The sequence below is a fragment of the Antechinus flavipes genome, chromosome 5 (assembly GCF_016432865.1).
Source record: "Antechinus flavipes isolate AdamAnt ecotype Samford, QLD, Australia chromosome 5, AdamAnt_v2, whole genome shotgun sequence".
NCBI classification, from domain to species: Eukaryota; Metazoa; Chordata; class Mammalia; order Dasyuromorphia; family Dasyuridae; genus Antechinus; species Antechinus flavipes.
In genome coordinates this window covers 287,050,655-287,065,392 of record NC_067402.1, presented here as the reverse complement: position 1 = coordinate 287,065,392, position 14,738 = coordinate 287,050,655, and the positions used below count along the sequence as shown (strand labels likewise).

The 14,738-nt window shown below is 47.4% G+C and overlaps 1 protein-coding gene across 3 annotated transcripts in view; it reads left to right on the top strand.

Annotated features, from left to right (window-relative positions):
- Window positions 1-3,567: 3,567 nt before the first annotated feature.
- The window catches only part of CBX7 (chromobox 7), a 28,794-nt gene continuing 17,623 nt past the window's right edge, over window positions 3,568-14,738 (top strand). Inside the window, exons 1-2 of one of the 3 annotated variants that reach the window (XM_051962002.1) lie at window positions 3,568-5,564; window positions 8,329-8,372. In XM_051962002.1, coding sequence (XP_051817962.1) covers window positions 5,158-5,564; window positions 8,329-8,372 — 451 coding nt within the window. In that variant the 5' untranslated portion in view covers window positions 3,568-5,157. Of the gene's footprint in view, window positions 5,565-7,666; window positions 8,373-14,738 lie in introns of those variants that run through there. The other 2 variants (XM_051962004.1, XM_051962003.1) reach the window with 2 other exon arrangements.

Here is a 14,738-nt window from a genome sequence, read left to right as displayed (position 1 = left end):
ATTGTTTCTTACAGAACAATAATATTCCATAAGACATATATCAAAACTTATTCAACCATTCTCCATCTGATGGGCAGCTACTCAGTTTCTAGTTCCCTGGGGCCATCTTTTCATAAGAGATACATTGTAATAGAAGGAGGAAGCATTTTCCATCACAAGTCTATTGAAATTTTCTTGAATCACCTCATGATTGATCAACACCGCTGATCATTGCATAATCCTGTTTTTAATCCTTGGTTCTGTTCAATTCATTTAGCATCAGCTTATGTAAGTCTTTCCAGGTTTTTCTGAAATCAGTGGGGCCATCTTTTCTTTTTCTTTTTTTTTTTTTCTGAAGCAATTGGGGGTTAAGTAACTTGCCCAGGGTCCCACAGCTAGGAAGTGTTAAGTGTCTGAGACCAGATTTGAACTCAGGTCTTCCTGACTTCTGGGCTGGTGCTCTATCCACTGCTCCACCTAGCTGCCCCGAGGCCATCTTTTCTTAAGAGATAGCACTTCTTGCTCTCAGTAACCTAGACTTTCCAACTGCTCTAGACCTCACGAGTCCATGGAGTAGCTACCAAAAGCTGTAAGTGTCCTTTTCAGGATTGAGGACAGAAACACAAATAAAAAGTAGTTCCAGTATCAGATCACTTAGAGAGCACCTGCTCTCCCTGCTCTCTGGGCAAGCAGCTGCCACAGCTGTTGGGGAAGGGAGGAAGTGGACCCTCTCCCCCACTATAAGAAGTTCAAGAGAGAATTATCTCAGTCCTGAGCCACATATTCAGATGAAAGGAAGAAGAGAGCAAGAACAACAACTCTCCCCCTAAAATCTATTGAGTGGGTAGTTCTTGATACTTGATACTGTGTCCTGTCCTCTTTGACATAGTCCCTTGTCACGGGGGATGGGGTAGATGGCATATGGGGATCAAAGAGAAACCTCTGGTTGTGTATATTTTTTTATAGCGGGATAAAGAAATAGGGCAAACTGGGTCCAGAAGGGACCCAGTTTCAGGGACAATACATATGGCACCAGAAGAGGGCAGGCTCCAGGAATTCGTCCCAGAAAGGAGGATCACTGTGACAGAAATAGTCACAAGCAAAACAGCCTTTAGCTATAAAGAACTGATTATGTAGGAGGATTAAAAGGAGATAAAGAAAAGATAAGACTCTGAGGCTGTTTGGGGTGATGCGGGGCGGTATAGTGTGAAGAGGGAAAGGAAAGAAGAAGAGGATTGGACTTTTAGACCCCTCCAACTATAGACTACAAGGATTTATTTCATTCCCTTTCTTTTCTTTCCCTACCGGTTTTTCCTTATAAAAAGAGAGTTGGGGGTGGGAGGAGTGTACAAAGAGAAGAAAAACTATAATAGGATATGATGGGAGGTTGGGAGGAACATAAACAGAGCTATTGTAATTGATAGATGAAGAAGGGTAGCAGATTAGATGATTAAGGAGAGCCCAATATATTGCTTGCAAAAAACATCCTTTAAAAACAACTTCCACAAGTCAAAACGAGGGGTTGGAATTCAATCTATGATGCCTCAGATGAAGGCAAAAAGAACAAGGGTATCAATTATTAATCCTCCAAAAGCATAACAAAGAGACCAAAAAATAATATTAGGGTTAAAGGCATTATATATACAAAGGAAACAATACCAATACTAAATGATATTCAATTATTGGCAAAACATCTAGATAATTAAAGGAAAGAATAATCCAACTACAAGAAGAAATGGATAATGAGACAATTATTATTGGTGATATAAAAATGTGTTCTTTCAGACTTAGGTAAATGTAACAGAAGGATAAATGAGAAAGAAGTGAAGGCCTGGGATAGAATTTTAGAAAATTCAGATATTGTAGCTCTCTGACAATGACTGAATGAGAACAGTAAGGAGCATGTATATTTTTCTTTTGGGAAAATCTTTTTAAAATTTGACCATGTTTTAGAGCATAAATAACTCGTAAGCAAATGCAGAAAAGGAGATATATTAAAATATCCTTTTTGGACCACAGCACAATGAAAATTATAATCAATAAGGGGAATCTAAAGAATTTTGACTTCGTGACTAAGTAAAAAAGTGCCTAAAGAATAAACAAAATAGAGAGCAAATCAAACAGACAAAAACAAACAAAATAACAATGAGACAATATACCAAAAATGTAGGGGACATGGCCAAAGACTTCACTGGAGAATGTTCTCTTTAAAATTTTTTCATAAGAAAAGAGAGAAAGAAAATATTAATTAATTGCTCATGCAAGTAACAAACTCTTTAAAAATCAACAAATTTAAAACTTCTAATAAACAGGAAAATTGAAAATTTGAAAATCAAAGAGGAACAAAATTAAAAACAAAAATCTTTTGAATTGGAAAAATTAAAAACTATTTAAAAGATCCATTTATTGATCAATTTTGTTTTACATTGCCTAGATTTTCCCTTCTATTTCTCATGCTTCTCTCTCCCAGATTACCCTTCTTTACCAAAAAGATGAAAAGAAAGAGAAAAAAGGTATTGAAATCAATGAAGTTTAAAAAAAAAGCAGACATTATATGCAATGATTCACACCTGTGGACTAGATAGCTGCAAAAGAAAGTGAAAGGGAGAGATGGGAAAACTTTTAAAGAATATAGTAGAGCATACCAATCATTAGTTAATTTGATAGAAGAGAGGGAGACAGAGGAAGAAGAGAGAAGAGGAAAAGAGAGACAGACACATAGGGACAGAAACAGAGGTTAGGAGAAAGGCAGAGAAAGAAGCCAAATCATTAAAATAAAAAATAAAAAGGGGGAATTTAACTACAGAGATGAAGTAACAACTGAAACTATTGGAAACTATTGTATTTAAGTACATACCAACAATAGCTGACTATTCACAAAAATATAAAAAGTCTCCCCTTCCCAGCTCTGTCAGCTAATATTCTAACATTCCTTCCTGGAATAGGCAGGGAATGGCATTTATTTATCTATTTCTATTTTTGTAAATATTCAACTCATTAGCTTTCAGTTTTGTTGTTATATTATTATTGTTCCCATTTTTCAGTTGAGGAAACTGAGGCAGTGATAGTAAGAATCTGAGGCTCAGATCTCCCTCTCTTGAGGCTCAATGTTCCAACCATTACACCACCTAACTTCCTTCCTAAGCTGTACCGACTTAGAGCAGAAGTACACGGTGTTGCTAGATATAGGCTTACATATAAAATAAGAAGAGTTCCAGCATTGTTTTTTATTCCAACTTCTTAAATAGAGGGGAAGGGATTTTGATACTGGGCAGCAGTATCTTGGGATCTAGTTGTCCTGGAAGAAATGGTTCCAAGATCAGACACGACCCACGTGAGTCCAAAATCCAACCGTGGGTTATACTAACAAAACCCAGAAAGAAGTGATAAAATAAAAAAAGAAAATACGTTCAAAGTAACTACAAAATATATCAAATATCTGGGAATCAACCCACAAAGACAATCTACAAAAATATCCCTTTGCAGATATAAAGAAACACAAATTAGAGAGAGAGAGAGGAGTGATTGGAGAGAGAATAAACACGGCAATTGTTCTTAAATTAATTTACAAATTTAGTGCCATAGCAATCAAATTACCAAGGGGTTACTTTGTGGAATTAAACAAAATAACAAAATTCATCTGGGGAGAGGCAAACTCTCAAAGGAGATAATCTATCAACAAGCGTGTGTGTGTTAAGTACCAAGCACGGGGACAGCAGGGGACCCAGACCAAAATGAAGGGGTCCCTCTCTTTTCTGGAGAGCCTAGCCTACATTCTAGCGGAGGACGCAGCATCCACGTGTATAAGGGCATGTAGAATAAACAGGTAGACATGGAGGGAGATGATCAGCGGTTGCTGAGATGGAGAAAGGCTTCAGGGAGATGGTGTCTGAGCTGAATTCGTCGTGGGTTCTAGATGCAGAGACGGAGGGAAGGCAATCCAGGCGGGAGAGGTGGCTTGGGGTAAAGAAATAGAAAAGGGAAACGGCTTTTCCTCTGGGAAGAACGGAGAAGTCAGTTTGGAAGCACCGTAGAGCGCAGGAAGGGGAATAAAGTAATGGAGCCGGAAAGGTAGCGCGGGACCGGGCTGGGAAGGGCCCCAAAGAGGAAGTTTCGAATTTATCTTGAGCAACGGGGAGCCAGAGGAGTTCATTGAGAAGGGGAGTGAGAGGGTAGCTCAACAGTGAAGGAAAATCCCTTCGGCGGTTAGGTAGAAAATAGAGCGAAATGGAGGGTGATTTTAAGTAGGGAAACTAAAGGAGTCCCGCAGTAGTCATCAGTCTGAAAGGTGAGAGAGGGCTGAGGCGGAGGAGACGAGAGAAGGAAGTGCGTGGAGAGATGGGCTGGAGGTCCGAGAGAGAAAATGTGGCAACCGACGGGGCTGCGAAGCGCTCCGAGGCGGGAGAAAGCGAAGGCGGCTAAGCCGGGGGACTGGCAAAGGGCGGGGGGAGTGCGGGGCTTGGAGGAAAGAGGGAGAGTCCGAGGAGGGAGAGGCAAGGGTAACGAGCTCGGTTTTGTACGTGTGGAAATCGAGACCTTCAAGGGGCACTTCAAAATGGATGTCCCGTAGTCAGTAATGATGAGGGAATAGAGTCCGACAGAGCGACAGGGAGGGGGAGAGGGGGAGAGGGGGAGAGGGAGAAAACAAGAGGGGGAAGAGGAGAGAGACAGAGAGGAAGAAGGAGGAGAGAGAGAAAGAGAAAGAGACAGAGAAACAAAGACAGACGGAGACGGAGAGAGACAGAGAGAAGGGCTTTTCACATAAAGATGATAAACCCAGAAACGCTAAGGTCCGCGGGAGAATAGAGAGCACACCTACAAGAAGGAGGCGGGCTGGGGATGACAAGCCAGGTGGGACGTTCTAGACTCTATTCCCCGCCAGACCTTCGGAGGGCAGGTGCCTCCCCGGCCGAGGGCCCGCGAGAGCCCCCTAGTCCCGGTCCTCTCTAGGTCGCCCGGTTCCCTGGGATGCCTTTGCCGCATCCCCCAGCCTCCGCTCCCGGCCGGAGCTGGCGGGGATGCGGCCCCCCCTCCCCTGTCTCCCCCCACCGGGAGAGGAGGGTAGTCGGGCTCGGGGCGGGCACCGGGAAGCCGGGCCCCCAGTGGCGGCTGGGGGCTCGAGGCTCCGCCCCTCCTCGCCCCGCCCTGGCCTAGGGCAGTTCCGATAAGGGGTAACCGATGTCACTGGGCGCGGGGGGCGGGGCCTGGGGCAAGGGGGCGGGGCGGGGCGGCTCGCGGACGCGCGTGCGTCCCGGGGAAAATGTTGCGCAGGTTCTAAAATGGAACGTCGGCGGCGGCGGCGTGAGTGAGCGCGAGGGGGTGTGTGGCCGTGACCGTGGCCGTGGCTGTGGCTCTGCGGGCTGTGGGTGCGTGTTTGTGTGCGAGTGTGCGCGCCTGCCCGGGACCCCGCGCACCCTCGAGTGGCAGCGGCAGCCCCAGCCGCCGCCGCCGCCGCCGCCGCCGCCCGCTCCCGAACTCCGGGGTTTTCTGGCCGGCCGCCCCCGCCGCCCTCCCGCATGGAGCTGTCTGCTATCGGGGAGCAGGTGTTCGCCGTGGAGAGTATCCGGAAGAAGCGCGTGCGCAAGGTGAGCCTGGGCAGGGGGCGGCGGCCTCTGCTTCCCGCTTCTGGCCGAGGCAACCCGCGGCCCGCCGCCAGTGGCGAGGCTCGGCGAGGGCCCGCCAACGGTCTCGGTGCGAGGGGGAGCTGGGAGGAGCGGGCACTTTCTCCGGCCGCGGGTCTGGGCTCTCCTCCCTGCCCCTTTGCCTCGCTTGCAGAGCTGGCATCAGGGAGTCCGAGGAGGGGAGCTGGGCTCCCCTTGGGCCGGGGATCTTGGAACTTCCCAAAGGCTGGCTCAGCGATCTCAGCCGAGTACCCGCCTCAGTTTCCCGCCTTGAAGAATTGGGAGGAGAAAGCGTTTGTCCTGTGTGGCCAGTAGTGGGCTTTGAGATCTTCAGCTCCGGAGTAACCCCTAAGTTCTCAAGTTGGGGGTAGAACTTTGCGGGAGGAAAAAAAGTACTAGTCTTGCGTGCCTCCTCCCCCCATGTCTGCTGCAGGTGAACTTGACCGTGATTCCTCGGGCACCACTTCCTCCTCTCCCCCCATCACTCCCCTCACCCTTCCCCATCCTTCCCCACCCCCCTCGTGTCCTGAGACCGCATGTCCCAAGACCGCGTGTTCAGACTTCCCTGGAGGATCCCAGCTCGCCAGGGCCAACTCTTTGGAGCTCTTCTAGGTCCTGGGCCGGCCCCCAAACCCCGCCCTCTCGAAGAGCCCGGCCTCTGGGTGAAGAGGGTTGGGCCTCTCAGGTCCCGGGCTGACCGCGAGAGGGGGGGGGGGGCGGAGCTGGGCTCTGGTACCCCGTCCTTTGGCCGCCCCTGATCCTGGACAGAGCGAACCTGCTTAGTAAGGGCCTCTTTAGGAAGCTTGGAGAGCCCGAGTAAAGTCTTCAAACTCCCCTGGCTTCCAGTGGCGCATCTCATCCCGTCCCATCTCCTCGAATCCCTACGCATCCCATTGCATCCCTTTCCTTCCCTTCCTTTTCTTCGCTTCCCTTCCCATCCCTTCCCCTTCCATCCCTTCCCTCCTGCTGCCATTCCAGCCATTCTTTCCCCTCCTTCCCGGGGCCCAACAGGGAAATGGATGGATTCTGATCTCCTGGGCAAGGAGGTCCAAAGATGAGGGCTTCACTCTAGTCCTACTTTCCTTCATTTTCCATTTGGAGAAAGTGAGCCTTGGGAGGGGTGGGGGGGTGGGGGGTTTGTTTTATCTTCCACTTCACCTTGGTTCCAGGTTGACCAGAATAAACAGCAAGACAGGCAATCAGGGAGCATTCATTCCTTCATCTAGGGCATGCAAACAGAGGCCACCAAGACGCCCGTCTCCTAGCAGAATCCCCTGGCCCTTTAGGATCAGATTTAGAGCTAACAGGCCAGAGGCCATCTAGTCCAATCTCCTGATTTGGCCCAGAAGTCCGAGAGGTTAAGCCAAAGGTCGATCCCCATCTAAGTTCCCTAGTTCCGTCTTAAAGAAAGAGACTCACTGTAATTTAGCTCTTAAGGACACCCTGTGATTGTCTGTTGTTTCTCCACTTCCTTGGAGCCACTGAAAGCCTTTCCTTTTGTGATTTCAATTTCATGGGGAACTCCCAGAGTGGACATCACCTTCATGGGAGCCATCACCATCCATCTGTAACTTAGTATTTCAGACTTGCCTAGGGACTTGCTTTCAAGTGACTTGTCAAGATCGTGAAATCTATAAAGGTGGGATTGGCCACCAGTCTTGTGACTCAGAGACTGGTTCACTTGCCACCATAAGCTACAGTCCCTCCCTTTCTAATGAATATACAACCGTGTAGTAACTAGATTTGGATCTGGGTTCAAATCCTAGCTCAACTATTTATTTCTTATGTGACATTGGACAGATCGTTTAATTTCTCTGGCCCTCAGTTTCCTTGTCTATAAAAATGAGGAGGGTTGGATTAAATGGCTTCTGAAGCAACTCCTGCTCAAGAGCTTAAAACCCAAGTAACTTAACCTCCTTGTGCCTCAGTTTCCCCATCTGTAAAATGAAGGAATTGGACTAGATGGTCCCTGAAGTCCCTTCCAGTCCAGTGAATAACTCACAATATGTATGGCTTTACAGTTGCCAAAGCACTTTCAGAAATCTCATCTCCATGTTCAGGTATGACTGCGGTTTTATTTATGGTTAAGAAAACTGAAGTGTCCCCAAAAACTAAGTGATTATTCTGTGTCACTCAGCTACTGAATGTCATTGCTAGGACTCAACTGGGGCCCTTCAGATGCCAAGCCTGAGGTTCTTTCCACTGTACCACACTTCCTCTTATACAAGAATAAGGAATTGAGTTCCAAACCACAGTCTGAGTCCCCAAAGTCTCCAACGTTCAAGGTCCCCAACTCCTTAGCCTGTCACTTCTCCAAGAGCTGAGTTTGGTGTTGATGAGATCCCAAGAAGAAGTTTTTTCCTGTTAGAACTTTAAAAAAAAGTTTTTTTACAAGTAGTTTTGAGGTGCCGGAGGATAGATGCTTTCATCCCAAAGCTGTTTCCTGGTCAAGAGAAGCATAAGGAGGGTGGCATAGGGTGCCATTGTTCCCTTGGTATGGGAGTCTGGGAAGGACTGGAGGGAGCTCCACACCTTCTGTGAGCCGTTTGAGGGAGGGCATGTTGGCGATCAGCCGGCACACTCCCACCACTTTTGATCCAGGAGCCTGGGTCCAACCCTCCCTCAGCACGAACCACCTGTTTGGCCAAGGATGTGTGGCTCCAATTCAGGGCTCACTGTGTTCTCTCTGCCTCCCCTCTTGTTTCTCTCTCTCTCTCTTTCTTCCCAGGGTAAAGTGGAATACTTGGTCAAGTGGAAAGGATGGCCCCCAAAGTAAGATATGTTTGCGTGTATGTGTCTGTCCTTGCGTCTGTCTGTCACAGTAACAATAACAGCGTATCCCAGACTTAGCCCTAAACTCCAAGACCTCCCCTCAATCCATCCTTCCTTTTCTTCCCTTCCCCGCCCCGCCTCGTATAGAGTCAGTTACTTATGGATCACCTAGCAAACTTCAAGGCACTGTGGGTAAAAGAGGAATAAGGCCTTGTTCTACCCTCAGGGAGCTAACAGCCTAATCCAGCTGGTCTGCAGGTATGAACAGGATCCAAGCAAAGGGGCAAGGAATCATGGAATGCTTCGTGGAGGAGTTAGGCCTTCAGCAACAACAAAAGGCTTTCCAATAACAATAATAACACTTCTGATTAACATTAATTCTTCATTTTAATTTGAAGAAGATATTTCTTAATATGCTTTATGATTTACAAAGTAGTATATAAATATTATCTCATTTGATCCCCACAATTGCCCTGGAAGGTTGATGCTATTATCAACATCCCCATTTTAAAGATGAGGAGATTTGAGGCAAAATTGAGATTAAGTGACTTGCCTTGCGTTACCGTTAAGAATTGTCTGAAGTATATAATAAAGATGACAATACTCCCTAAACTAATCTGTTTATTTAGCGCTATGCCAATCAGACTCCCAAGAAACTATTTTACTGACCTAGAAAAAATAATAACAAAATTCATCTGGAAGCACAAAAGGTCAAGAATTTCAAGGGAACTAATGAAGAATTGTCTGAAGTAGGATTTGAATTCAAATCTTCCCAACAACAACAATCTTGAAGGAAATTTTAAAGATTTTTTTTTAATTGACTTGTTTGTGCATCCCTTTTCTTTCCCATTATATTCCTACCCCAAACAACTAGGTGGTTCAATGGCTAGTCAGGAAACCTGTGTTCAGATTTAGCTTCAGATGATTATTAGCTGTGTGTCCCAGCAAATCACTTAGTTTGCCTCAGTTTCCTCAGATGTAAAATAGGGATAATGACAGCATATCCCTCTGAGGGTTGTTGTGAGAATCAAGTGAGATAATATTTGTTAAGTGCCTAGAACATAATAGGTGCCTAATAAATGCTTCTTCCCTTCTTCCTTTCCCACTATCCCCAGTAAAGAGTCAAATGTTGAATAAAGAATTAAAAAGAGGGGCAGCTGGGTGGCGCAGTGAATAGAGCACCAGACCTGAAGTCAGGAGGACCTGAGTCCAAATCTGGCCTCAGATACTTCCTAGCTGTGTGACCCTGGGAAAGTGACTTAACCCCAATTGCCTCAGCAAAAATAAATAAATAAGAAAGAGAGAGGAGAAAAGGTAATTCTGCAAAAACTAACCCACACTCCATCTAGAGCTGACAAGGTATACCACATTCTGTTCCCATAGGCCCCCACCTCCACAAAGCCGTTGCATTCTTATTCCCAGGGCAAGCCCCTCACACTCAATCCATCCCAATATCTCCTTTACCAAACCTTTATTAAATATATACCATGCTCTGGAGGAAAGAGGACCAGCTTAGGGCTCAGGAAGGCTTGGGTATCCATCATGGCCATGTGACCCCGTTATCACTATATTTTTTGCCTCGGGCAATTTTCTGGAACTAAGCTGAGGAGGTGCCATTGGTAGAAGGAGATTCCACATCCAGGCTTAGTCCCTATGCTGGTGCAAATACATGTCTAAGCCCAACCTTCTCATTTTACAGAGCAGGAAACTGAGGCCCGGGCAGGTTAAATGGTTTACCCAAGGTCATACATCCTGGGCAGTCAGTGTCAAAAATGGGGTTTCCCTGTCCCAGACCTTCATTCCTGTCCAGGAGCTTCCAATCCCTACAAAGCTAAATGATTACATAGTATAGACACTTCCTTGGGGAGGGCCAGATTCAGTGTAGCCACAGCTAAGTAAACACAAAGTGTATACAAAGTAGTTTCCAGGGGAAAGAGAATGGTAACAAGTAAGGAGGAAGGGGCGAGAAAATGGGTTTCTCCTCCTCCTTCTTCTCCTTTTCTCCGCCCCCTCTCCCCTCTTTGCCACTTGCCTTGGTCATCTCAGAGGTCTAGGGCCTGGGCTGCCCAGGGTGATGAACTCAAGGACCAGAAATCTTTGAGGAGGAGCTGGGATTCAAGAATAGAGTTATTCCAAACTATTCCTTTGGAGAGAGAGCAGAGACTGGACCTGCCCCTCCAAGTCCAGGGGGAGTCCTGGATTTCCTGGAGAGCCTAGGGAAGGATGGGTAGGCAGGCCAGGCCCAAGCCTTCATCGTAGCTAACATTCACCAAAAATGTATTAAGCACCTACTATGTGCCAGGCTTACAGCTAAAAGCCACAATGTGTTCAGTGTTGCCCCTGCAGTCTGGAATCTTCCAGAGTCTGCATCTTCCTGAGTTCAAATCTACCTTCAGTCACTTCCTAGCTGTGCGATCCTAGGTGAGCCCCTTCATCCTGTTGGCCTTAGATTCCTAGTCTGTAAAATGGACTGGAGAAAGAAATGGCAAATGACTCCAGTATCTCTGCCAAGAAAACCCCCAATGGGGTCGTGAAGAGTCAGCCAGGATTGAACAATAATAACACGTGCAAGGTCTTGCAAGGGTCAGTGTTGAAAAAGTTATCCTTGCATATGTTTTGAAAATAAAAAGCTCCAATAAAAAAAAAAATAACACGTGTCAGGCACTGTGCCAAATTCTGAGAATATAAAGAATGATAAAAATCAGTCCCGGCCCTCAAGGAGCTTACCTGGCTTCATAGGATTTTTTTTTTTAGGTTTTAGTTTTGTGTTCATTTTTTAACCAGTCATTTAATCAGTGAGAAGTAGGACCTTCTCTTCTCCTTACCCGTTCCCCACTTTAATGAACTTTCCCTTATGAGAGAAGCAGTTAAAACCAAATCCCATTTCCCCTTCTAATATTCCACACCCATGATCTAACCCCTTTCCATCTGGAAAGAACCTTGGAGATAAAACTAATACAGCCTTCCCCATTGTACAGAGGAGGAAACTGAGGTCCAGGAGATGTGGATTAACTCCCAGGTCTTTTGACTAGAAATCCAGTGTGTTTCTTCACTCCATAGGCCCCGGTAATAAATCCTCTAAAGGGAGAGATTATTTTTCGATTGTTTCAGCCTAAAACATAGTAAGTACTTAATAAATATCAGTTAGATTGGATTGCTTTCTGCTGAAACCAACTTGGCAGGGCTAGCCCTTTATCCTCACGTGTCTTAACTCCCAAGCAGCTGGAGCCCCTGCCATAAGGAAAATTGTGTTGTTGAAAGGGCCAGGAAGAGATTAAGCATTTATTAAACACCTACTGTGTGCTTAGGTCAGGAGGCACTGAAGGGTAGTGGTAGCAAACTCAAATAAACCAACTGCATTTTATAGACTTAGAAAATCACAAACTAACATCATCTGTGTTTTGTTGCATTTTTATTCATTTGGTTAAACATTTTTCCAGTGACATTTTAATGTGTTTTGGGCAGCTGGGGAGTTTTGGTGGAGGCAAGTTTGATACCTCTGCTGAAGGGGATAAACAGGACCCATGCTAAGGATTTCCAAGGGAAAAAGCACTTATTAATTTATTAATTATAATTATTATTGCTTAAGCATTTATTGAGCACCTGCTATGTGTAGGTACTTTGCTAAGTGCTTTACAGATGGTCTCTACTTGATTCTCACAACAGTATCAGGAGGTGGATATTATTCTGATTCCCATTTTACAGTTGAGAAAACTGAGGCAGAAGGGGGTTCATTGACTGGCCCGGGATCACACAGCTAGTACGTGGATGAGGCGGAATTTGATCTTGGGGCTTCCAGCCTCCAGGGCCAGGTGCACACGGCCCGGCTGGGCAGCAGCCACAGGAGCCTGGGGATACCTGGGGCCAGGAGGAGACAAGGACTGTCTCCTAGAGGTGACAGCATCAGGGGTAGCTATCCTGGAGGCGCCCCCTGGTGGGATAAAAGGGGATTGACATCCCCTCCTTGAGATGGGGCTGCCCCGGGAACTTGTCCTTAGCTGGCCTCAGCCTTCTTGTATGGCTTAGATACCCATTCTGGCTGTGTGACCCCGGCATCCTCCCGACAGCCAGGGAGCAGGGAGGCAGGCCCTCCTGGGCAGCAGGTCCTGCCTTTGGCCACTTACTACCCACTCCCTCCTCTCCTCAGTTTCCTTGTCTGTAAAATGTGGGCTGTGGACTCAGTGGCCTCTGAGGACCCCAACTCTCAAGCTAAATCTCTTTGAGTATGAGGAAGGGTCTCTAGAACTTGACCTTGAACGATTTTAACAAGTGGAAGACCAGGCCAGGGTACAGAAGGCACTCCGGGAGGAGGGCACCTCAGTGAGCAAAATCTCGGAGGTGAGAAAGGGAAGGCAGGAGTTGAGGGAGGAGAGCACCAACATGGACATGTGGGTAATTAGCCCTTCACCAGGATGATGAGGCTCCTAGAAACTCTTCACCTGAAGGAGGGGGTATTTGGAAGGCTAGGGGCAGGAAGGGATGTGATCTCTTTCTTCCAGTATCTGAAGGGCAGACTTAGGCCCTTGGGGTGGAGGTGGGAAGCCACGGGAGGCAAATTTAAGTTTGTGATAACATGCCTGAATCTCCTGTCCATTTCCCAGGGAGACTTCAATGAGAGTTGTCTCAAAGTGGGATAGGCGACCTCGTGAGGTAGTGAGCTTCCCATCTCTGACAGTCTTCAAATAATGGCTAGATGACCTCTGGTCAGCGAAGGTCTAGCAGGTGTTTCTGTTGAGTAATGGCTGGGCTAGGTGACCTCCAAGGTTCCCATTGCCCCCACCTCCTGGAGCACGTGAAGGGAAGCTAGAAAGCTAAGAAGGGGGCATTTTTGTGCAGGGCCTTGACTGCTAGGATAAGAAGCAGGATGTTAGCTCGGGACCTGGAAGAGACCTTTAGTATCTCATCCAAATCTCTTGTTTTTCTAATGAGTAAACTGAGGCAAAGAGAGGGGAAGGATCTGAGGTTACACAGTAAGGAAGCATCAGAGGCAGTCTCTGAAGGGAGGCTTGTAGGCTCTTCCATCTTCCCCAGTGACAAGGGGACAGACATGGGGCCCAGTGGAAAGGTGGCCAGACCCCTCTGCACAGAGATGTCCCGCTCTATCCTGGGTTTGACTTGGGATAAATCAGTGGATGTCTCTGCCCTTTGGCAAAGGGAATATGAAGGATGGTCCTTGATGACCCCAGTGTGTCCCCACTCCAAAGGGCACTGAAGGCTGTCCTGCCCCCATCCGCACCCCCTGGAGCTGCACTGGAGTGCGCCCCCTCCCCTTAGCGCCCGGGCCTCCTCCCCCTCCCTCCCTGTGAGTTGGCACTCATGCCAGGCTGGGCTCTGAGTCAGCTCCTAGCACGCTTGTTTACGAGTTCCTACCAGAGGTGGGGAGGGGGAGGAGGAGGAGCCCGGAGGGAGCCCAAGTCACGTGGCCTACTGTTTTCCGGCTGCTCAGCTTCTCCCACGCCCTCCATCTATCACTGAGCCTGATGTAGCCTCCCCCACCCCAGCCCGTCCCCCTGCTCAGATTGGTCACACAGGGTGATGCTCCATGGGATCCTGGGCTTTGTGTTAGGGAGGCTGCCCCACCCCATGCCTCAGAGAGGCTTTGACCTGGAATGTCAGAACTGGGAGAGCCGTTAGAACATGGGGTGTCAGAGCTGGAAGAAGCTTTAGAACAAAGGATGGCAGAGCTGGGAGAGACTTTAGAACATGGGATGGCAGAGTTGGGAGAGCCATTAGAATATGGGATGGCAGAGCTGGAAGAGGCTTTAGAACATGGGATGGCAGAGCTGGAAGAGGCTTTAGAACAAAGGAGGGCAGAACTGAGAGAGACTTTAGAACATGGGATGGCAGAGCTGGAAGAGGCTTTAGAACATGGGATTCCTGACCTGAGAGGATCTTTAGAACATGGGATTCCTGACCTGAGAGGATCTTTAGAACATGGGATGCCTGACCTGAGAGGATCTTTAAAACATGGGATGCCTGACCTGAGAGGATCTTTAGAATATGGGATGTCAGACCTGGGAGAGGCTTTAGAACATGATATCAGACCTAGAAGAGGCCTTAGAACATTAGAGGTGGGGAAGGGGTCTTAGAATAGAAGATGCATATACTGAGAGACCTTAGAGATTATCTAGTCCAACTTCCTTACTTCATAGACAGAGAAACTGAGACCTAGAGAGGAAGAATAACTCGCCCACAGTCACACATCATGTCACTGGCAGAAGCAGAGCTTGTAGCCAGGTGTACGGGGATCCTTCCCCTCCCTGCTCTGCAAGTCCCCAGATCACCAGTCCCCGTCCCCCTGACCTTTGTCCTCCCCTCCCCCAGCTCCTCGCCTAGAGCTTGGTCAATGTTTTGCTGAATTGCCGC